Source organism: Symphodus melops (genome assembly GCF_947650265.1).
Source record: "Symphodus melops genome assembly, chromosome: 1".
Taxonomy (NCBI): domain Eukaryota; kingdom Metazoa; phylum Chordata; class Actinopteri; order Labriformes; family Labridae; genus Symphodus; species Symphodus melops.
In genome coordinates this window covers 48553278-48578636 of record NC_136691.1, presented here as the reverse complement: position 1 = coordinate 48578636, position 25359 = coordinate 48553278, and the positions used below count along the sequence as shown (strand labels likewise).

The window sequence follows — 25359 nt, the reverse complement described above, 5'->3', positions numbered from 1 at the left end:
ATGAAACGCTGTCGGGACGAGGGCGGACTTCGAGGGACGGTTTCCGGGTTTCCCTTCCTGGGCTGGGACAACGACAAGAGGAAGAGAGCTTCTGTTAATTTACACATTTTCAAAGTTATTATCAGGTAAGGCACCGCACTGTGTTTTGTTGTTGTTGTTTGTTGTTGTTTTTGAAAGTATTGGAGTGGGAAGGATCAGGTTGGAGGGAGACTCTGTCTGACACTGGTTACAACTAACTGGAAACATGACACCAGTCGCGGCAACAACTGTTGCTGAATAAGTTTCACATGTAGCCTAATATTAAAGTTAACAAAGTTTCAGTGGTCTTTAAATCGGTTTATCATAATAGTTTTTTCAAATAAATTTAAAGGAGTTACGTCATGAAACGAAGCACAGAACGGGTATTGTCCCAGTTGATGTTTGTTAAACTCACAGTCTGACAGACTGGGTGTGGTGGATACTGGAACAGTCACATAGGCCTACATGATTTAAAATCCCCGGGCAGGTGACCCAAGCATTGTTTCAGTTAAGTCTTTTAAAAGTTTCAGTTTTCAAAGTAGGCTCCACTCAAATGTTCGTCTTAAGCTAAGCTTTTACATAATAAGAGCATAGGCTACGACAAAGTGCTGCAGGACACATTGAGTGTCCTTTGTCCTTGTTCTACTTAATAAGTGAAGGGGGACTCACATTTTAGTTTATTTAAATAAAAATTAAACCAGCAACATATAAAATTCCACACATTTCTCATTATAAGTCCCCTGTAACATTCCTAGACTATGAAATAGCTCTCTAACATCCGTTAATCCTTGACCTTTGGTTGTAAAGCATATTTGGATGAAAATAAATGTTCTGTTTAGAAAACTTTAGAATAACAATGAGAAAGAATAACATTTTTCTCATTATGCGTCCAATCTTGGATGTGGCCCGGGGCCACTATTGAAAAATTATCACCCATCTTTGCTTGTTGTTTTGGCTCAGGAAAAACATTCATATTTCACACAGGCTGAATAAGCCCTAATCTTGACCCAGCAGCTGCCCTATATTTCAGAAACAACAGATTTCTACCAAGATAGATCAGTTTTCTATCAGAGGGGCAACACCTCGAGAGACGAGTGATCTTGCACCTTCACCGCTCCCTGACCTTTCCCCTTCCTGTGACCCAGTCTCGTAAACACTGGCCGGCACAGGAGCGCTATAGGGAAGACATCTGTCTGACACTTTGAACTACAAGGAGATGTTTCCTATCGTTTTGCGCTATGGTGTGAATGGGAAAACAAAACTTGATTCACACTGACAAACCAAAGTGGACATGAACTATGAACTCAGAAATTTCAATATTTATTACACAGCAGGATAACTGTCCACTAGTCTGTGTTTAAAACACAGGTTTAGAAACTTTATGTGTGCCAGAATAACTGTGGTAACAGAACTAACCTCTTCTATTTCACATAAATATTTAACATTTTATTTCTTTGTAGATTCTCAGTCATCCAGGCCGTGGTAAATTTGAAGCTTGATCCAAAGGCAACTGGACTGGAAAAAGATCTTCAACCAGTCCAGTTGCCTTTGGCTTAAGCTTCAAATGTTCATGCTGTTGTCACATATTTAACAGACACAAGTTACACCTTTTTTCACCTTTTTTTCTTTGTTAATTTGATCCCTTTATAGAAAAGATCTGTGGTTAGGAAAGTATTTGTCAGGCAAATAGAACCAGAAAGAACGTAGAAGCATCACGTAGCTTGAAAGTTTGAAGATTGATGCAAAACAATCCTGCTCATTTAATCCCTGATGTCAAAAGACAAAACATAGCAACCTGGAATAGTAAAAATATATAGATGCGTCTTTTGTCCCTGAAATGTACAATTGCCCAAATACATGGAATATTTTTAGAATAAGTGAAAAATTTCCATCATTATTTGACACAAGTCAACATGATATTCACACTTCAGAAAACAAAGATTATTTTTTATAGTTTACTAAGATATTATTCAGAGAGGCATACTTAAAAAATAACATATTTTATTTATATGGTAAATAAACACTTCTCATGGATTTATTTTTTCATTCATGACCAATAACTAAATATACTCACTTACACAGAAACTATCAAACATGACGAAAGGAATCTGAGCCCACAGTTTTTAGTTTCACATTCAGTCATCTTTTTAGAGTTTGATTTTTACACTGCAGCTGTCAAAGTAAGACAGTCTCAGGATATTACTCTTTCGCTGTATGACTCCCGCTTGTTTTTACTCATTTCCTTCCGTGTCCCCATCATCATAAACGCTCCATCCTGTGCTTTAAACTCTGAGGGTGTTATAAACAAGCCTGCTGGTTTCCTCATAGTTAAAGGGCTTTTTTCTGACTATTGTAACTTTCTTTCCTCTCCGAGCTCATCTCATAAAGTGGGCCCAAAACAACGGCCTAAAAGCCACTATTATATCTTTATTACTGCCCACCACCGCTACCTCTGGTCCACAGGGGCTACTTAATTACACTTTGAACCCACCCTGTTCCTTTTAAGAGTGTGTGTATTTAGAGCCAAACATCAGTGTAATATGCTCACACACTCGGGGTGTTCCTGCTGTTGTGATTAGTTGCCAGTAAATCACATTTTTTTTTTGTTGATGTGCCGCGGAGTTCAGCAAATCTCCATGGTGTAAAATGATTGTTTCAATGTTCCCAATAAGAGCATCAGGTCTTTAATCCAGGGAGAGCGGGTGTGCTCGTCAATGCCTGTCAGGAAGGTGAATAGTTCTACAAGCTCTGCTAGCCTTTCATGGCGTCAGGCCAGACAATAAATCAACTGTAAATGCACGACATGCCAACAACTTTGGCTTAACTAAGGTGGCATTTTTCCCTTTTGGCCCTAACTGTTTAATCTCCCCATGTCTGGCCCGTTGATAGCTGTGTGTACGTGTGTGTAAGCAGCTCAGTGACCCAGCCGATTAGATGGCCCTTTTATTAAGCGAGTCTTATTGAAGTGTGCCTCCTGCCTGTCTGTCCTGTTGTGTTGTCTTTGTGATATTACAGCTACAATCTTGGAACGGTTTAATTAATCTGCTGCTGGTTCCCACGGAGCCTGTCGGGGAATAACACTGGTGGCGTGTGAGATGCACATGGAGGTGCCTGTGTGGGCCACTACACTGATTACATTTGTATTTTATTTACAAATATGGGTCATTATATGGTCTTTATTTTGTTTTAAAGGATTTAAATATTTAGAAAGCAACAATCTTGTATTGTGAGCTTCACAGTTTGTATTGTTGGTTGGTCACTTGGTAACCTTGGTCACCTGGTTCTAGACTGCTTTGTAATTTACACTTTATTAATCCCACGAGGGGAAATTCGGTTTACACTCTGTCTAACACACACATAGGCCGAGATACACACTCATGCACAAACAGGGTTCTAGTGACATGCATTAATGGAGAGGTCTCAGAGTGAGGGGGCTGCCCACAGCGAGCGCTCCAGAGCAGTTTTGGGGTTCGGTGCCTTGCTCAGGGGCACCTCGGCAGTGCTCAGGAAATGGACTGGCACCTCTCCAGCTACCAGACCAGTTTCCGGACTTGGTCCGTGCCGGGACTTGAACCGGCGACCCTCCGGTTCCCAACCCAAGTCCCTACAGACTGAGCTACTGCCGCCTAAGACTAAGCTGACCCCCCCCCCCCCCCTTTGATGGGGGGGGGGGGGGTCACTTACAGTTAGACTTACGGACTCATTACTGGGGTACTCTACAAGAATTCTTCTGGACTGTAGGATGTAACATTCACTGTTCATGTTATCGAAATGTAAAGCCGTAGAATCTTATAATACATGAGCCCACAATTTATTTCTTTTTAAACTCACCACCCATCCCCTTCATAGGAGGACAACTTTATTTATCTATCTCATCTGAAATGGTTCAATATAAGCCAGCTGTAATCCAATATATGTTTTTGTACTCTACTAATGTGTTTTGTATTGAAATGGAAAGCCACAATGTATTCATAAGAGTTTCCAATTTTTCCATACAACACTGTAGAGCCTGCCTCTGCGATGTCCTGATTGGTTTAGCCACCAGAAATCAGTGGAGAGAGAGAGAGAGAGAGAGAGAGAGAGAGAGAGAGAGAGAGAGAGAGAGAGAGAGAGAGAGAGAGAGAGAGAGAGAGAGAGAGAGAGAGAGAGAGAGAGAGAGAGAGAGAGAGAGAGAGAGAGAGAGAGAGAGAGAGAGAGAGAGAGAGAGAGAGAGAGAGAGTTTCGAGGTCCACATTCAGAGGTTCATGGAACGCACCATCTCAATCAAAACAATAACCAAAGTCCTCCTTGTCACACTTTGTACCTCCGTGCTCAAACATTTGAGAGCAGAGCGGGCAAACACGTCTGGCGCACGCGCGGCGAAATGCTGAAAGTATGTTGTATTGTACGCTTTCATCATAAAACACCTTTAGAGCGAGTATAAGGCCTTCAAACAGCTGCTAGCATTGCTCCTGAACATCATTACTGTCTGTCCAGTGAAACGTAGAAAAATGAAATGTTTGTAGGTTTACTTTTAGACCACTGCTATACTTCGACATTCGATATTTCTTCGACCCATACCTTTGGTGCCCCCCCCCCCCGGTGCAGTCCTGGCATGTTGTGGGTCCTGAATGTGGTCAGGGGAGAGGCACGTGTTCTCCCTCCTGCCTCAGCTGAGCCTCCCTGTAGAGGAAAAGCTTCAGGAACCAGAGGGATAAACAGCCATTGTTCTCCCGGTGGGCTCGGTGAAATCACCCCGTCAGTAAGAGAGGTCTGTGCCCACTTTCATAAAGATAGAGAGCCCCCCCCCCCACGACCGCCATCTAATACATCCAGAAACGTGTGTTGGTCACACGCCAGAGGAGAGCGGTCAGTTAAGGTTCCCATGCCACCTCTGACATTACATAACCAGTGTGCATCTCCTTTTGGCAGAGCGTGGCAGCCAACCTCTTTCCAATGCTTATCACACCCCCACCTGTCAAAGGCCACTGTTGTTGATAAAATGGAGCCTGTTCTTCCTGCTCAATCATTACATGGCTAATTTATCAGGGGGGCTCGTTACTCTGTCGTCTGCTCGGCCTCATATGGTGGTGCAGGAGTACGAGGTGCACGTGTTCATGAGGCTGACAGCAGATGAAGGAAGGAACTGTTGTTCTTGCAGGGGGCAGCTTTTTGTCCTGATGTAGCGCAGCCTCTTTGAGAGGAGGGTCTCAAACAGAGCACTTCACGACAACTGAAGATGCTACCAGCGAGGCTTCATCATTCGTTTGTTTGTTTACATTGCTGTGATGTGCAGTTCAGTCAGTGTGGGACTTAGGACCTTCCTTTTATTTCATTTTTGATAGATAGATAGATAGATAGATAGATAGATAGATAGATAGATAGATAGATAGATAGATAGATACTTTATTGATCCCGAGGGAAATTTTTAGTTAAGAGTAAAATACAGTTAATGAATATTCACACATCATCACTAGGATGGGATGTACTTCAATTGATAATAAAAGACAATTTTAAACCTGCAGTACGATATAGCTGTATTTTTCATATTGCAACACTGCTGTAGATTTCTGTGCTTGTAGCTTTGTTTAAAAAAAAGACTCTTCAGAGCAGGTCAGACACAAAACATTTCTGAGATGAAACATAAATGGCCTTTAGTCAACAAAGTGGCTTAATTTGCAAATTAAAATGTCTGAAGAGCCACATTATTTTGTCGAGCCAAAAATGTGAATATTACAACGAGCGAGATGACTCCGAGCAGCAACAGATTGGAGGGTGAGAGAAAATCTGTTTCATCTAAATCAAGAAAAACCAAATCAAACCTGTATTCAATATGAATACAAGTCCAGAACATGACTCCGGTGTATGGTTGCATGAAGTGTCCTTTCCTTTGCTGTTTGTTCAAATCTGATCACTAGTAGGTTTTACTTTGGATAAATGAAACATCAAGGAGTGAGAAACTTCAGTGAGTGTACAACGAGGACAAATGTAAACAAGATGAGAGGATGAAGTGGTTTTATTCTGCTTGTAGAGGGAAAGTTACCTTCATCTGTTATTTCAAACTGTTCTTATTTCCTCCACCAACAGGCTCATCAGTAAACAGAAGCCATGTCTCAGTCTGGAGAAAAAGGGAAGGTTAGTAACAGGCAGAACTGTCCCCTCCTTTACAGCTCTTCCCTTCAATTCAGACAGATTGTGTGTGTGTGTGTGTGTGTGTGTGTGTGTGTGTGTGTGTGTGTGTGTGTGTGTGTGTGTGTGTGTGTGTGTGTGTGTGTGTGTGTGTGTGTGTGTGTGTGTGTGTGTGTGTGTGTGTGTGTGTGTGTGTGTGTGTGTGTGTGTGTGTGGTGTGTGTGTGTGGTGTGTGTGTGTGGTGTGTGTGTGTGTGTGTGTGTGTGTGTGTGTGTGTGTGTGGTCATTAAGATTCATGGCACTTTTAATCTCAAGTGCACATGCTCACACAGGCATCCAGAGGGGATATCCTGTATAGTGTTTCATGGCTGGGCTTTATTGCCTGTTGAAATGTTAAAGTGAGGCAGCATCATCCATCTCGCTCTTATTGACTCACTTACAGATTTGCTTATTGAAAAAAGTCATACAACTTTGGAAATCAAAACAAAGTTAAACTCCACATTCCTTTTGATTCAACATATTGTAATGACTTCTTCAATATTTGACACTTTTTGAACATTCAGTATGTTTTTTTTTTTTGTGCCCCACAGTTCCCTGATGCTACAGGTTATGTAGGGTTTGCTAACCTTCCAAACCAAGTGCACAGGAAATCTGTGAAAAAAGGGTTTGAATTCACCCTGATGGTTGTTGGTGAGTGATCAATGTTTTCCTATTAATCTAGTTTTTAAGGTTTCTTCAGAGAACAGAACTTTATTTTTTACCTTCTTTGTTTTCAGGAGAGTCTGGTTTGGGGAAATCAACACTCATAAACAGCCTGTTCCTCACTGATCTCTACCCTGAACGCTACATCCCTGGTGCTGCAGGTAGGCCTCCCAGTGCACACTGAGACACACACACACACACACACACACACACACACACACACACACACACACACACACACACACACACACACTGATATGCACACTGTAATAAAAGAGTAATGTCTGCAGCAATGTCTCCTGCAGAGTATTATTTAAAGAGGAATGTTGGGAATGCCTTCGTCTCAATATGTGACCCTGCCTTTCTTTTGACTTGACTTGGATCAGGTTCTGGCTTGTTTTGCAGACCCTCCCTGTGCAGATTGTGTAGAAAAAAAATAAATCTGTCAGAAATTATGTTTTAAGATGACAAAACCAATGATTTCATTTACAAAAGGCGTATCCACCTTCTTGAAATAGTTTGTGGCTTGTATAAGCGCATGTTATTGGAAGGACTTCTCCGAATTAATGTTGTGAATTCAGTTTCTGAAGTGCTTTGTTTGTAACGCTGCCCACCAATTATTCTTGTACTTCCCCTGCACAGAGAAGATTGAGAGGACGGTGCAGATTGAGGCATCAACAGTGGAGATCGAGGAGAGAGGAGTAAAGCTTCGCCTCACTGTGGTCGACACCCCTGGATACGGCGATGCCATCAACAGCCAGGACTGGTGTGTTAATGAGCCGTGCAGGAGCAGGGAGTGATAACGACATGGGACAGATTTCCTGTCGAGCATGTTGTCTCATCCTTCCCTCCTGTCCTCAACAACTCACTTTTTTAAAAATCATCTCAACTCCCTTTTTCCCACCTCTCCTCCCTCTGCATTCCGTGTGTGTTTGCTGGTGTGATATTCTCGTGTTAGCAGTGTCAAAGTGGACTCCCTCTACTGCTTCCTTTTGATTTTCCTGACATTATTGTATTGCTACACTCATAGACGAAAACTCTATCCGTCAAAGGCTAAAAAAGAAATGTTCATGAGGAGTAAGAACAGGATTACACAAAGTGCTTTTTATCAGGACAGAGTAAAGTTGTGTTTTACTAAATGAAATGGGCTGTACAGATTTTTGGCTACTTAACAGACACGACCAACATAGAGACATGATTCTGTCTACACATTTATTTTTGTACTATAATGTGAGCCTGAAACATACTTTGACCATCTTTTTTAAAAAGTTGATTCAGTAGAGTGTAAAGGGTATCTCAGGTCACAGAGGAAAACAAAACCTCTTCAACTGAAACCAATGAAAATCAATTAAAAAAAAAGTGGAGATACATAATTTTTGACAGCAATGTTTATCTCCAGGCAGGTAATAAACACACTACTTTGTCTTGTTGGAGTACAAAATAGTGTTCTGCTCCCAGTTTCTTGACAGTGGAAAAATCTCTCCTTGTCTTAAAGTGATGTGCACAAATTTCCCTCCTTGAGGCTGAAGTTATTTTGATTGTTGGTGGTAGAATTGATTGTTCATGGTGATTAAATCGTTTGCCTTTTTTTCTTTGTCTGATCTCAGTTTTAAGACCATCATCCAGTACATTGACAATCAGTTTGAGCGTTACCTTCACGATGAAAGTGGACTGAACAGAAGACACATCGTGGACAACAGGGTGCACTGCTGCTTCTACTTCATATCTCCCTTCGGACACGGGTAAACAAACAGACAGCAACAGCTAGCCATGGTTGATCTCCTCTGTGGTACTTTCAAGACTGTAAAAATTATCTTTTTGGAAGTAGCTGTAGAATAAAATCAGATCTATTTTTAATCCTGATTTTGATGTATTTAAATTATGAGTGCAAACACCAGCACTCATTTAATGCAGACAATATAGAATTGATTTTATGTTTAAATGACAAATATATATTGCTGCCTATGAAAGCTGCTAACAGCTGCTAACATCAACTCCATTTTTATCATCTCTTTTGTGTCCCCCTTTTCATTTTTTTATTATTTGAAATGACTGTCTTCTCCTCTGCGTATGCTGTCGTTTTATACAGTGTCTCATTACTTTTTGTATGATCCCTCTCTTTTCTAGTCTTAAGCCTCTGGATGTGGAGTTTATGAAGGCCATCCACAGCAAAGTCAACATAGTCCCGGTCATCGCTAAGGCTGACACACTGACACTGAGAGAGAGGGATCGTCTGAAGAGAAGGGTGGGTTTGTGACTACACACACACACACACACACACACACACACGCACACGCACACACACACACACACACACACACACACACACACACACGGTATTCTCATATTCACTGAAAAGTGAAATTCAACTCTTTTAATTGATCAAAATTGTAGTTAAATTTGCTTTTTATCTGGGTATGTAAATAACAATCATTAAATAATCCTGTAATGACGATTCATAATCTAAAGACATTTTTGCACTAGCTGTTTTTCAATCCTTATAAAACACTTTAAAATGCATTTGATTTTGATAGAAGCTAAATAAAGTATGATTGATTAAGAATAAGATATCATCTTTCCGATTTCATCTTGGCCAATGATTAGGATCATACTGTAGGTACTTTATAGTGTTCTGTTTTTGTTTTTATCCAACTGATGGTATGGTTTATCCATCAGGAAGTGGCTCATTGAACAATTCATTGATTATATGAAAATCGTATGTCCTTATTGGCTGCTTGGGGTCTCTGGCGTTCGTTCATAGTGGTGGGATCGCACATGTGGACATCCCTTTGTTTATGCAGGATTGCAAGGCGTACATTTTGTGTTTTTGATGATACAGCCAGATTGTATTTGAGTACAGGGAGGGACAGCATAGCAGAGGAAACAGTAAAAGGTACAAGAGAAGCAAAAAAAAGGGTGTTGAATATAATAGTAAGCACATTTCATCCAGTTTCAAACTGTCTCAGATACTTCCTCTTGGAGGTGACCCAAATATCTGCCGGGCTGCACGCTCCTCCACTTCCTGCTTTCCAGAGAAGGGAAAGACGCAGTATTACAATACCACCTGCATACAGCTCACTGCAACTTGTTCAGCTGATTACCTCTCATGCAAGATGAATCAGCACCTTCGTCTTTTGTTTCCTATAAACTTTCCCCTTCCCCTTCTAATGCATCCATTTTCCTTAATAAACAGCTTAAAGTTAAAGAATACATTTGAACACTATCATGCTAAACGCTGACATGGCTGTGCACTTTCTGCCAAAGGTTCTCCAGCTTTAATTTCTTTTCAAATGATTTTTGTAATTATTCATCAAACAAGAGACACATCACTTTATAAACATTCAACCTTCTTTATACAATCACACACATAAAGAACATGCACAATAATTTCAAATACAGCAGAAATAGAAACTATTATAAAACCAATAAGATGATAATTACAAACGTGTTTTCCATACTGCCTGATGTCATTTAAAGTTTTTATGCATTTTCCTTTTAGATTGTGCATGTTTTTTTTTTGTGTGTGTTTTTTTTGGGGGGGGGGCATATGTATGATTATGTTACTGCTAATCAACAAACTCTTTCCCTTTAATCTTCAAATATAATATTAATATCAACCTCTGAAACCTGTGACATGTCAACAACTCCACTGATTCCACATGTTTCTGATCTTTGGGATCATTCTTGTGGCTTGAAGAAGTCAGAAGTACATCACAAAGTCCTGAAGGTTTCTTTAAGCACACATAATTCTGCCCTCAGTGGGATGTGCACAAACATTTCACAACATTCCTCTAAAATATCAGTATCTTTGAACACTCCCATAAGCAAATACAAAAAGTCCCCTTCACTTTCAAGCACACAACAGAAATATCCAGATTATGGGAAGCTTTGGCTTTCAGAATGTTATTATTAGCTGTTATTGGTGTGCTTAGCTTCAAATCAGTATGAACAGAATGTCTTTGGGGTTTGGTTCATTAAGTCACACCAAGGGACATTAAATTGTCACTTTAGGCTCTGGTAACTTTTTTGACCATCTACTGTGTTCTTACATTATGAGGCAAAACCTTAATCAGATTACCTCATTTTGTTTTTAATGGAAAGTCAGCCCCAGTGTCCCCACCTGCCTGCACATGCCAAGACCTCCCGCCTGCCTCTCATTCAGGGCTTGGAGCCGGTGGTCTGGAAGGGTGTCAGGCTCTTCTTTGTAAGAAACTGCTGGATTGCTTAAAGTCGCTGATGCAGCATCTCAGAAAGACAGGGCCATGTTTTTTCTTTCTCATTTTCCTAAGAAAACTAGATTTCACAGTTGCGACATAAGGGTAGATTCCAGATTTGTATCTGTCACATGCTCATATGGAAATATAAAGACTGTTCCACAAGCCCATGCAATAAACTCTCAAAATGTGCCAATACACAGGGAATGTAGAAATATAATGTCAAATAAAAAAAAATATATTGATATATATATAAAAAATATATAAAACATAAATAAACATGTCTGTGTTTTCAGTAGTATGGATTTTGGGTGAGGTGAAATTATTCCTCTATGTTGTCCTTAAAAGACCTACCAGCTGAATCTTGCTCTCTACAGTTGTTTTGTATTGTGACCTTCCTCAAACCTCTGAGTGTTCCTCTGGCACTTAACAGGAACAAAACCATGTTTCCTGCCACCACTGACCCCCGCCCCAAACTAAAGAAACCCCCCCCTAGCTTCTTGGCTTTCTGGTTCAGCTGGCAGCATGTAAAAGGTCAGCGCTTTTGATAAGAGGTTTAACAAAACTCCATTTTTTTATTCTTCTTGTTTTGCTTTACATTTAGTTCTTTGTTTGACATCTTTTGCTGAACAAGTGGGCAAGCGGAAATTCTGTCACACTTATCACTTTGATCTGACCTCTCAGCTGCACTATCTGTCTAAATGAGTTTGTTCACATGCTCTGTTAAGTGTTCCCTTAACAGACATTTCCCACTGTACACTCAGGAGCAATCAGTTGCTGACTCACGCACACAAGCCCACACACACACACACACACACACACACACACACACACACACACACACACACACACACACACACACACACACACACACACACACACACAAACGCACAAATGTTAACTTCTAAACTAAATTCATAAAATTGTCATTCTCAACAATAAAATCCATCTTTTTTAGTTTGACTGTTATGACAGTGAGTTCCTGGATTCACAGCATCGTAATTGAGATATGTTCTGAAAGTTTTGAAATTGCATCTTATGTGTCCAAGGAGGGCGGATAATCTCTTGTTTGGTCACAGTTTGGGAATGCATGACTTTAATCTGCTGTTTTTCAAAATGGGTACGCTGGGGTTCTGCAGTGTCACATTGTAGACACAGTGTCACTACACTGTGCTGATTGTATGATTGTACAGGACATATATATATATATATATATATATATATATATATATATATATATATATATATATATATATATGTATTTGTGTGTGTGTGTTTTGAGAATAGATTCTGTGATTTTCCACAGTTAAAACATTCAGATGAAATAAAGTAAGGATGAGATCTTTGGCAGGTATTTGTCTTAGCTCGATATGCATTGAATTAATTGGGTTATGGTCTCTGCTTTCAGCAGTTTCATTTTAATTTGAGAAACCAGATTTATTTATTTTTATTACTACCTACACTGCATTTATAATCCTGATGTTCTTTCAGCAGGAAACGGTGCAACACATATAGCAGGACGATATTAAAAATGGCATCATCATACCTTTTAAGGCTGTTTTCACGCTCGCACTCCTGTAAATGTTTAGTAAATTCAGGACAGCCAGCTCGTGCAGTGTTCCTGAGTTGCTTGTTCACACGTCCCTCACTGCTTAAAGAGACCCGTCGGATGGAAGCGAGGGGAGTTTCAGGAGGCAAGACACGACTTAAGATGGCGGACGAAGGGAGAGAGTCAGACGCTATAATGAGAGTGTTTAGCCTTTATATCAATGCCAAGTGTAATTGGACATGTTCACAGTCTGAACAAACAGGAGGAAAAGCAAGTACTGGTAGGCATTAAAAGTGTATGAGGCAGATTTATTAAGTGAACAAGCTACCTAGTTATGAACATGATAACTACTGGCTGCTGGCCTGTGCTGAATTTTCTTGAGTTTTACTTTCGGCATTCCCACATCAACTCATCCCAACTTTGTGCAGATTTTTTTTTCTCTGGGGCTGGCAGGAGTAATCTGCTTCGGATTTTCGTACCTGTAGTGATCACAGTGTTGTGGCTTCTTGTGTGCTTGTTAACGTAATGATTGTAACTGGTAAATGTCATAGAACCGCTCATTCATCTCTTCAAGTGTCTTTCAGGAGAACAAAGATATCTGGCTGGAGTATTTGTTTGTTTGATCAGATAAGCTGGAGTGGCTCTTAGGTATACGTGCCTGATCCTTGTTGCCATGCGGTCCTGTACAGTGCAGTGGGGCACCAAAATTCCTTTGAGGTCACAGCACCAGCAGCCAGGAACCTGCCAGGAAGTTGAGCGCTCCAGGATGATTGATAACCCCCAGTGTACCTCTCCTCTCACTGAATTTATTTGTTTGGTTTTTTTGGAAGGGAACTTTTTCACCCTTGTGAGCTGTTTGTGTCTCATAAATGAGACCTTCCCTTTCTCTCTCTCAGGCTCATACAGCCTTTTTCTCCGTCTATAAAGGGGAAGCAGCTTGTACAAAACAATATAAGTTTCCTGCCATATGTTAGGACTGTTCCACTGACAAGACACAACCTGGTGCCCTCTGCTTCTCAGGCTCACCGACAAAGTTAACAAACCTCCCAGCGTTCAGCTTTCATCGTCTTAGTTCTGCTCTCCTCTCGCTCAGTCCTTCCTCTCCTGGCAGTGCCTCACTCGCTGCCTTTTTCTTTCTTCCTCTTCGTCTTTGTGTTCTTTTTTTTTTTTTTTTTTTTTTAATTTGCTCTAATGCCAATTTCCTTCACCAGGGTCACTGTGGTTTCTAGCTCATAAGTTGCCCTGAGGAGGGTATATTGAGGGACTGATCCTCTCAGTCTGGGACCTTATAGTCATATCCTGTGCAGGGATTTTGGACTGGTTGTTTTCTGTTTGAACATCGATGACGGCACTGAGCTGGTTCAGACTGGAATCCTGATTGAAGCAAAAACAAGGAAAGATGCATCCAGATGTCTGATCAGAAGAGTGTTATTTTTATGTGCCTTTGTTTGTTTCTCATCATTAAAAAGGTACAACAACTTAGATTTGATGACATTGAGACAAAATTCCTTTCTTTTTTTATAGCTCTATTGTTGAAGACAAGTTGCTTCCTCTCTGTTTTGGGGATTTGCACCCTTGGCTTTAAGAAATTAGAGACATTGATATTTTACCCAGGTTTTTAGATTTGAATAGACAATACAGATACTCTGCAAAGTAAAAGCTAATGACAATAATTATATGTTCAACTGGTACTTGATTGTATTCAAACTATAACATACATCTGATTGATACTATGAGTTGTAGGAATTGCAAGGAAGAAGTGAATGTAGATCTAACCCGAATGGTAACCTCCAATGTGGAAAAAATGAGCCGATGTGAAAGTTCCTCAAGTGTCCAAGCCAAGGAACCTCCTGTAGGTCTAACATCAGAGTTCCTATTACCTGCCTGTACAGCAGAAATAAACATGTCTACAGTCTGGTTTGAACAGATTAATTATTGATTTTTTTTTTATCACCCACCCATTTGGATCCTCTTAAGCCTAAGAGAAAAATGTGCACCGATAATAAGAAGATCATTGGATCTTAAAAATCTACTTTTACAGATATTAAATCATTTGAGGGATTAACTTCACTTAATGTTTCACTTTTGCCCACAATGCAGTTTAAACCAAAGAATGTTTTATCTCAATGCTGTAAATTCTAGAGCGAGATGGATGTTTAGACATCTGATCAGTCATCTGCCATACTAGAAAAAAACTTAGGAACACAAGTATGTTAATTGACATTTCACGACCATTTTAACCTGATTTTCGTTTTCAAAGCTCTAGTATTTGGCTGCAACCCGAATGTCAGATGTTACATTTTCAAACAGAAAAAAGCAAGTTTGAAAGATGAAAACTTTGAATTCCGTTCTCCGCACATACCTCGAGGTGTTGTCTCTTATTTTTCCTCACTTAAAGACGAGACATTGTCCTTGTAAGCGAGAGGTCAAAGATTGCTGGAGAACCCAGCTCCTCCTCTCTTCCTGCACAATCAGCAGACAATAGTTCAGCACTTTTTTTATTTTTTACCTCCCTATACTCCTCACCGTTTCCCTCCCTTCTGTGACCTCATCACACATCTCACCTCAGGTCCCTCATCTTCCTTATCTCCCCTATCTCTTCTCTCTCGTCTTTTCCTGTCCATCTCTGCTCCCTCTCTCCCACAGAAGCCTCCCTCCATCTATATGTTCTCAGATGCCATAATTCACACCCTTGGCAAAGACACTCTCACGGTTTTCCCCTCTTTGTCCGACTCTCTGTCCTCTCCCCCAGTAGTTCCATGAAAGTCCTGTTGTGTGAACAAGCTCTACAGCCCCGCTGGGAGCCATAAACGGTGCCGGACTCTTTGTATCGGCCAGTAATGTCACTGGGTTTTGTTAAATGGCAAAAACAGAGAACAGTTTAAACACAGAGGGTCAACTTCTAAAATTGAGTAGTCAAGTTAAAAAATGTAATGTGTGTGCAGCAGGTGTGTAACTCGTTGATGATCCGTAATAACGTGAGTTTGAGGAAAGGTTCAAGAAGTTTACTTCATTCCTCCCGTGTGTGTAGGTGTGTGCTTTGTGTAAGAGTATGACCCCCTGGGCAACTTTTGCCCGGGCCTTTTCCTGCCAGTGTTTCAAACACGTGGATATATTTATTTATCTGCCCTCTGGCACTCATTGTGCCATGGTATGTTTAGGTCTCTGCAGATTTTAAAACAATAAATGTACATTTTTCCCCCATAATGCGAGCAGCTCTTTTTCACACAATCATCTATTCTCAAGAAAAGAAAGTACAAGCATACCATGGTGTGAAGTTTCCTCTATCGAGGGTCGGCCTGAAAAGATGGTTTCCGGACTTTGCCGTTCTGCTAATGAGTCACGTGTTTCCGTTTAGTTAACCATTGAGAGCCCTTTAACAGTCACACAATCTGATAGATCTAAAATCCTAAACTCAGCCTGTCACCTTCTTAATCTCAGTTACAATATTACATGAATAGCCTGATTGTTCGCCCACATGCTCTTTGATCAGAGGGAGAGGTGGGTGGTCTTTACTATACTAATTCTTACCCCAGACAATTGGAGTGTCCAGCCCCTCCTGTTGGAACGAATCCAGCTGTTCTGTTCCAGTCTGGACCATCCGCTCAGTCTTAGACCCTGACTGAACATAGGAGGAATGTTTTTCTGTGCATGCCTGAAAGTGTCTTTAATCCCCTTAACAGTAAGGTATTGTTTTCCCTGTAACACTACATGAAGGATTTAGTGTTTTATGGCAACTTTTTGACATTTGAAAAGTTTGAGGGAATTACTCCATAGATGGTCTGAATGATATCCTCCAGTCTGTGGTGATCCACCGGCCTCCCGGAGCTACACAACTCTGCCCTCTATTATCCTGCTTCCTGACGACAGATTTGACTATTTCACAAAGTGAGGCGATCGTTACTGTAGCTGTGTGTGTGTGTGTGTGTGTGTGTGTGTGTGTGTGTGTGTGTGTGTGTGTGTTTGTGCAGGAGGCTTGTATGAGGGCCAAATCCCTAAGAACCCCCCTGAACCAGGTATTGTTGGGGCTCCCTCATCCCCTCAAACTCCCTGCAGGCGGATAAAGACGGTCAGTTGAAAGGCATTTCCTGGAACGAGTGAAACATTTGTTTTCATGTATTATGAGGCGAGCACATTAAGTGTAAACTGATAAATATCAGCAGTAATCTGGATAGGAATGAGGTTTTTTCTTCTCAATCAAACAGTTGTTTGTCATGCAAACTTGTAACTGTGGGTTATGATGTGTGTGTCACAGTGACACATAGTTCAGTATTCTTCAGGTTATTCAATGTATTTGCAGATTCACTGAAGAGCCACAGTGTGAGGGTCTGTCTGAATCCTCTCTTTTGGAGATACAAACATTGTGTTTAGTCCCCCTAAGATGGTGAAACAACTTCACACTTTTATATATTGTGCATATTAAACTTTAAAGGCTTTTTACCACTCCAGTCTCATGATTGAATGCTGGAGATGCTGGTACTCGTTAACTTGTTTTTAGTCCTTATCAAAAAAGTGGGTTGGTGTTTATTTTAGGCCATATTTTGACTTATCCAGGACACATATTTCACATTTAAGTGTTTTTGGCTGAACGGTTGGAGTTTATCAGACCTGCTGGTCATGTTTGCTTTCACTGATCCTCTGAGACTATGGAACATTTCTGAGATGGAAATGTGAAATAATATGGGTTTCCAGTTAAAACAATTCTAACAAATAATATTGGAGAGTGTTGTGACAAGCAGGTTATGGTTGGACACGTGTGTTATTGATTAAAGTTAAAGGCATTGTGTATAATTTTACAAATAACTATAGAAGTACAAAAATCACGTCACTGATATGGTATGCTTTGGTATCTCATAATGAGGCATCAGTATTTATTTCAGTGTGTTTCATAAACAGCTGAACGTTCCCCCACATGAGCTTTAACTCACGTCATTTACTCTCTGCCATGTCATTCTAATGAAAACATGTCGGCGTGAGCTAACAAGAACAGTTCACGGAGCATCTGGTCATTAAACAGGCCAGCAGATGAAGCACTTATTGAACACAGTTTGTAGTCAAAGCTTCCTCTGGGTCTAACATTATAAGAGACATTATTTCTATGTATTCTATATAATGACTTTTATTTTTGAATGATAAAAATAGTCCTATTATTTATTATGTACTGTACATATACTGTACTGTTGTCTGTTTATGTGTCCTCTGTTTATTTCGCTAATGAACTCTGAACATCAGTGTTAGACTGAACCGAATGAGTTCAACTAAATGCTTCTTTGGGTACTTTCACCTCCGTCCTGCAGAGTAAGCTGTTATTTGATTCTCCCCTCAGTAGAAACACAGTTGGATCTACACAGATCTCGTCAGGAACAAAGAGCTCTCGCTAAAACCGCTTTAACATCGCTTTTTTTTTTTCTTTTTAATAAACTCAGCCGTCTTGGAAAAAAAGGGACCCCTGTCCCTCAAGGGGTTTCATAACTTTGAAAACAATGTTTTCAAGCAACTCAGAGCTGATCAGATATGCTGCTTTTACTGCCAATGATGCACCATTTCTTTCCCATGAACACTCTGCAGTAGCTGGCAGGCAGTAGTGATGTTACATAAACATTACGTAAAAGTGCTGCCGCTCTGGTCCCTTCTGTGTTCCTCAGTCTTTGCTCATCTCAACCAGGGATGATGATTGGCCTTCAGATTCAGTTTGATTGTTTTGTTATGTGCCCCTTTTTTCCCCCCTCTCTGCGTTGTTGATTGCGTACGAACACTCGGGTGCATTATTGTACTTCCAAGTATTGTTCCCTGGGAGAGTTGCGGTTTGGTAGATTAAACACCACACCAGGTGAGAGGAGGCTCAGCTTCTTCCTCATCACATGAGAAAACAGAGTCATGATGAGTGTGTGTTTGTGTGTGTGGTCACCTGTGTTCATCGTCATCTGAAGCGCTCTTTTCTTCTGCGAGCTATTTGTTTTCCTCTTTCATTGTTTGTCCAGGATTCCTTTCTCTTTGTTCAGCAGGTGTTTGACTGATTCGTATTTTTGTGGGTTTGCTTGTGAGATTGAAAGAATCACAAAAAAAATATTATTCCCTTGGCAGGTTGGCGTGATGACACGGTTAATCCCTGCAATGATTGGTTTGCAGCCTGTTTCATTATGATTGGAGGTTTTGGAGAAAAACTGCTTCGCCATGACTCCCATGACTTCACCCTGTGTAATTACGTCTATGTATAGAGCTGCGGGTTGCTTTATTTGGACACTCAACCACCACACTGTATTTAATACTGCTATTCCTAGAACTGAACAACTTAGATTCAAAGTCGATTGCTTCAACGATTCACGATTCAATCTATCACTTCTATTCCATTTTCTAACTCGACAGCATCCGCCTCCACCCTTAGACTTCTCGTAAGTTCCCCACATGACGCAATAATTCCACAAAACAATGTTCCATATTCAACGATATGAGCCAGAAACATTGTCGATAAATCTTTGACTTCCTATTCCAATTAATACTAAGTCAGAGTATTGTGTGATATTTTTTGTCCACTGCCCTGACAGGATTGAGTGGACCTGCAAGGCCAACCATAACTGTGTGTGTGTGTGTGTGTGTGTGTGTGTGTGTGTGTGTGTGTGTGTGTGTGTGTGTGTGTGTGTGTGTGTGTGTGTGTGTGTGCGTGTGCGCGTGCGTGTACGTGTGTGCGTGCACGTGCGTGCGTGCGTGCGTGTGTGCGTGTCTGTGTTTGTGTGGGTATGATAGCTGGACAGGATGGTCATAAAATCAAAATGGCTCACACTGCCAACTTCTCGGTGCCAATGAAAATACACAACAGAGAGAAGCCGGAGGAGGAGAAGAACTGGTGTAACATTAGGGATTAAGGCCCACATTGTGTACTGTAAATCAGCAGTAGGCAACAGGGATTTGGAGCAGGCAGTGATTTTGACATGTGATGATCCCTGAGAGGTCTTGATTATAGGTGTCAGGCTGTACTAAGCACATGTTACGGAACAAAATACTTCAGGTAAACAGCCATTTTGCAGCTTTTGGCTTAACAGAGGTTATGGAAACAGATGATCGCAGACAACGGACTCATGTTCGAGTGATGACCAGATGTTGCTTCTAGATATTTCGTGCTAGTTTCTCTCTTCACAAAAGATTTTTCTCTGCGTTAGTTGTCCTGTGTCCTAGTTGACAAGTGTTCTTACAGTTTGATGTTTTCCTGTTTTACTGCATTTGTATGTGAATTTCTCTCCATCTTATCTTCTTGTGTAATGTTTGTTTCATTTTTTTTCCCTGCCATTGTGTCATTTGTGTTTGTTTTCCCACTGAGTGCACAGTTTCCCAAAACTCTTTATGCTCTGCCTCGCCGGCCGGAGTGATGTTTATTCAGCCTCCACGTTCAGCCGGTCTGTACATGCTGTCGCTTCAGTGAAGGAAGAAAAAAAATAGAAGCTCTGGTCCTGTGTCGCACTCTCCTCTGCGTCTTGAAAAACCCTGTTTGTTTTTAGATCTGCTGCACAACAATACCTGAGTCTCCCCGCGTGCGCACACTATCTTACTCACACTGCGTACAGAGTTCACTGAGAAAACAAGCGACAACCACAACAACGGCTCAAACAGAAGCTGTGCTCGGTAGGAAAACCTGTTCTCACTTCCCAGGCTCCTGGCTGACTGACCACTGTCCTTTTATACACTACAGTACATGAAAGTCCCCAAAAAGTCAGGAAAACAACACTTGACATTTTTGGCTGCATTACATGAGACCACATTGTGAATTTAAAAACGCTGTACCCGGTAAAACAAAAGTAAAGTGCAGCTTTGATGTTTAGAATAATAAATACTGACAACTGTCCCTGTGGGGTAGCAGAGAAGAAAGCTCCTTTGTTTTAACTTGTTTCTTTACCGGTCAGCACAGGAATAAAGGAGGGTGAGAACACACACTCTCTCTCACACACACACACACACTCTCTCACACGTACGCGCACACACACACACACACACACTCTCTCACACGTACGCACACACACACACACACACTCTCTCACACGTACACGCACACACACACACACACACTCTCTCACACGTACGCACACACACACACACACACATACATACACACTCTCTCACACGTACGCACACACACACACACACACACACACACACTTGCATACGGTTAAAATATTTCACCTGCCTACCCTTTCCTGTCTCGGCCCTCTTTTCCTTCATGGGGGGCTTTAATTAAATGTGTTGCTGCAACAACAGGTGCTCACTCACACCCTCTTATTAGTCTTAAACGCTCTCTTACTTTCTGTTTGGTGGTCAGAGCAGCAGCTGTTTTATAACTCACAGTGTAAAGGCGACTAAAATCTTTCGACTACACAACCAAAGAGAAGCGGGTTATATTATCAGACCTGAATTAAAGATAAAAGAAACGACAAGTTCAGTACAAATCATGTAAATACAGAAAAGGCACAAGAAGAAATGCACTGTGCTGAAAAAAACAAGAATAATGTGTACACGTCAAGCTTTTACAATACACTAAATGGAAGTATGAAGACCAATAACATGTGTAGTTTAAAACATGTTTATATCTAAAGGGGTCCTTGGTGGTTTTGATGGTAAAGATGCTGTTGTGTGAAGTGGTTCTTTGAGTACAGATTGTTTCCAGAAAGCCAACCTGACCCTCTGATATTGTCATAGTATGCAGTTCTCCTTGTGCAGTGGGGCACGTCAGACGATCTTCTCTTGTTTCCACCTAACAGATCCTGGATGAGATCGCAGAGCAGGGGATCAGAATTTATCAGCTCCCTGATGCCGACTCTGACGAGGACGAGGAGTTCAAGGAGCAGACCAGAGTCCTGAAGGTGATGAAGGGACACACAGCTCATGTCAGCACTTACAGAACGACACGTCTCATTAAGAGTTTGATACCTTTTCTTCCAACTGATCCGCTGTTTCATTTTTCTCTCGGGGGACCCATTAACCTCCATCATCTCTTCCAGGCGAGTGTTCCCTTTGCTGTGATTGGCTCTAACCAGCTGATTGAGGTGAAGGGGAAGAAGATTCGTGGCCGTCTGTACCCCTGGGGAGTTGTTGAAGTGGAGAACCCTGAGCACAACGACTTCCTCAAACTTCGCACAATGCTTGTGTGAGTATCTCTGGCACAAAAAAAACAACCTCCTTCAGTAAAAAAAATATTTTTGAAAAGAAAGTCTTTTAAAACCTTGACCAAACATCTTTCCCCTCGAGCTGGTGGTAAAAGACTGAAGGAAATAAGATCACAGTGGATTGATACTGCCTCCTAGTGTGTAAATGAAGTACTGCATGTTTGTTTGTCGCAGGACTCACATGCAAGACCTTCAGGAGGTAACTCAGGATCTGCACTATGAGAACTTCCGCTCAGAGAGGCTGAAGAAAGCGGGCAGGTGGGACACTGATTCATGTCACTTAAACAACAGATGTGCTGCTCTCTTTCTACTCAGGCTTGATTTCTGCTGTGTTTGTTTCTCTTCAGGGCTGTGGATGAGGATGTTTTGGACAAGGACCAGATTCTGCTACAGAAAGAGGCTGAGGTAAGGAGACGGGAGAGGAAAGGAAACAATCTTCCTTATTCCACTCAGTGCTTTAAATACGAGTGTTAACTGGTTACTGGTAGCTGTAGCTATTCTCTCCCTCTCTCCTGGCTTTAGGCCCTGTCATCTTAGTTAGACCTCCCAATCACTACAGCATTATCATGTGCCCCTTTCAATAAGCCCCTTCATTTACCAGCTGCGAGACCCCCAATGTCAGACCTGGAAACCTTCTCGGCATGCTTGACTATAATTAATTAATTAATTTTCAGTCTGCTATTTGCCATTGTTTACCTTCTGTGACATGGAGCATGCACACATCATCTGTTTCCCAACTGCTCTTGATTGGTCTGTTTGTGTTGCTTCTGCAGTGCAACAAGGCGATTGCAATCAGAGCTTTTTGTAAACAATGTGCCTAGGCAGGATATGCCATCATGTCCTGCCTGGAAGTTCTGGCCTAGATTTATGATGGGAATGACCTCAGTAATATGAAGGAGTGAAAAGCAAAGCTGCAGAGACAGTCGTCTATTTGTTTACATGCTGTCAGTTCTTCTGGGAGGAAGGCACATTACAATAACTGAGGGATTACTGTTCCTGGACTGTTCCTAGATGTAGTTTTACAAGTCCCTTATTTCCTTTTATTTCTTAGAAAGAAGCTGATAAACAACCATTATTTAACGCTCCTGAAGAGTGCTTCTTTGTTTTTGTAATAATGATGAGAAATGTTTCAATGACAACGACAAACTCAGTCAGAGCACAGAAAGTAAGATGTCCAATTAATGTTCAGGTTTAAAAATGAATAACAGGCGTGCAAACAAATCAAGAAATATCAAGAAGTAACATTTCAAAATAATCATTTAACTATGTTTAAATTTGTAAAGTCAATATTACAATTACAGGATGTAAAAAACCTGAGTCCTGGTTGTTTCTTAAAACACAAAAGTTATTGATTATTAAAAGTGCTCTCTCTGAAAATGTCTATGACCCTTATATTTAGCATCAGACTAAAGGTCGGTCAGGGCAACATTTACACAGATCCTTTAGACAGTGAAGCAGCCTTACAATAAAGCATTACCTATGAGTGTTTTCTGGGTCGGTGAGCTTATAGACTAAATACCTGAACCAGGGAAAACCCGCTGAAGTTTGTCCACGTTTTCTTATAAGAGGTGAAAACCCTATACTATATACAGTATCATTGACAAGAAAATATGTGACGTCACATCATTTCAAGTTCCATACTCGACCACAAGATGGCGACATATGTTAAAGAAAGCTACAGAGACGTCATCGCTTAAATGAAAGCTTCACTTCCTCTTTATCTTTGCTCACGAGTTTTCAGATCATTCAATCTTTTATGGATGAATACTTCTGTAGCATTAACATTTAGTTTCATGCTGACCATCATTTATTCATGATTTCTTTTTGAATGCCTTATTGATTTTAAACATCTTCCTTATATCTGCTGAAACGTTTGACGCACTCTTTATTTCTCTGAGTTAAAATAGACCCCCGCAGAAAACCTCTAAATAGTAAGGGTTTCAGTAAGGCTATGGTCAGTTCATTTACAGTAATGCAGAGTGCAGAACAACCATGAGTAATGATGACTACACCATGTGAACACATTCGTGTTGTCATGAGGTTTCTTTTTTTAGCTTGTCACTAAATAGATTCTTTTCTTGCTCATTGTAGTTTTCCTGTCGGCGACTTGACGTTCATGTTGTCCAATTCTTCACTTTAATTAAAAAGTGAAATGATTTTTTAAATTTTACTCTTACTCTGACCTTTACCTTTTGTGTCGTGGTGTCTGTCTTTTTTCGTAAGTTAAATAGACCATTCATAAAAGAGATGTCAAGCAGTAATCGATGATGTTTTACTTACTGAAGCTCGTAAAGGCTTTTTTTTTCAGACAGTTTAACATGAGAGCACTTATATGGTGATCGACAGCTGCAGAGTTGCATTAAAACACAATTGATTTGAATTGCCCACCGGGGAAACATTTTTCTAAATTTGAATCTTCTGTTTTCAACCTTCAGTCTTACTTCTAGTCCTGTCTCATGTCATCCTCTTGTGCAGGTTTAAACATTTGAACCAAGTTATTGAATTAATAATTCAATAACATTAACTCTGACTCTTCATCAATATTATTTTGTTTTCATTTTTTCTCTCCTCTCTTTAGCTGAGACGCATGCAAGAGATGATCGCTCAGATGCAGGCGCAGATGCAGATGAAATCAGACGAGTAAAAGGGAAGCACACACACACACACACACACACACACACACACTGTTATCTAGGATAACAATCTATTTTCTGCACAGCTCATACTCCACTTTTTGTTCTCCTTCTCCCTCTAAACATCCATCCATCAGCTGTTCAGGAGCTCAGCTCTATCACAATCCACATTCACGTGTTGTTGTTACCTTGTTACTAGTTTGATGAGTAAAATCAAAAAGGATGAAAACAAAGGTTATGGGATAGTTATGACTTCTGTCAGTTATATAGCAGGTGATTTTAATTGTTGTCTACACAGCTGCAAGTGAATACGGTACTAAGATGTTTTCAATCACACTAACCTGTTTACAAAACCATACTGTTTGAACAAATTGTGCATTTCATTCAAGTCCAGGCTTCATTTGCCACCATATCTCATTCATATTATCGGGTAAAGGAATTTGTTTATGAAACAATGAAATGTTGCTAATAGCTTAGGATTGTTACAGTAGATGATCATGACAGCCATGAGTAAATGTGGTTATAAATGAGTTTAATTGTTTGATTTGAGAACAAGAATGAGCTTGTCTGATTTCAAGGAAACAAATGTGATCTTAATTATGTTAAACTAGAAACCTTCTTTTGTAACCTTGTTTTGTTGCCAACTCTATAATCAAGTTGTTTTCTTAGCTTTTTGGTTTAAAAGCTTCAACAGTTTTCATAAATTAAATTAATAGCTCAGTTCTAAAATGAAATAACGAGGCTTATTGTTCAATAAAATAAACAAAGTGTTGTTAATATATGTGTATTTACCATCAAGAGTTGCTGATATAAATGTCTGTGCCAAACTACAGACTGAACACTAATCAACAAAATCAGTCAAGTAACTGTAAGTGTTATTCAGTAGTGTTTGTGTTTGGTGTTCTGTTTGTACACTCCATGTGCAGTGTCATCGTTTTGTATATGAGCCTTTTTCCCATTTGAAAAAAAAACAAACAACTCCT

The 25359-nt window shown here is 40.5% G+C and overlaps 1 protein-coding gene across 1 annotated transcript; it reads left to right on the top strand.

Annotated features, from left to right (window-relative positions):
- LOC306838015 (septin-2A) lies at nucleotides 1-25359 on the top strand. Its single transcript, XM_079365937.1, has 12 exons — nucleotides 1-125; nucleotides 6085-6132; nucleotides 6717-6816; nucleotides 6903-6989; nucleotides 7471-7594; nucleotides 8436-8570; nucleotides 8956-9073; nucleotides 21339-21440; nucleotides 21579-21724; nucleotides 21918-22001; nucleotides 22091-22148; nucleotides 24322-25359. Exons 2-12 carry the CDS (start codon nucleotides 6106-6108, stop codon nucleotides 24385-24387), a joined length of 1047 nt encoding a protein of 348 aa, XP_079222063.1. The 5' UTR covers nucleotides 1-125; nucleotides 6085-6105; the 3' UTR covers nucleotides 24388-25359.

Bases quoted from the DNA above. Each gene is read 5' to 3' on its own strand.
- LOC306838015 (XM_079365937.1), top strand. From the start codon at position 6,106: ATGTCTCAGTCTGGAGAAAAAGGGAAG. The intron at 21,441-21,578 runs GTGATGAAGGGA...CATCTCTTCCAG, and splicing joins AGCAGACCAGAGTCCTGAAG to GCGAGTGTTCCCTTTGCTGT. The intron at 21,725-21,917 runs GTGAGTATCTCT...TGTTTGTCGCAG, and splicing joins AAACTTCGCACAATGCTTGT to GACTCACATGCAAGACCTTC.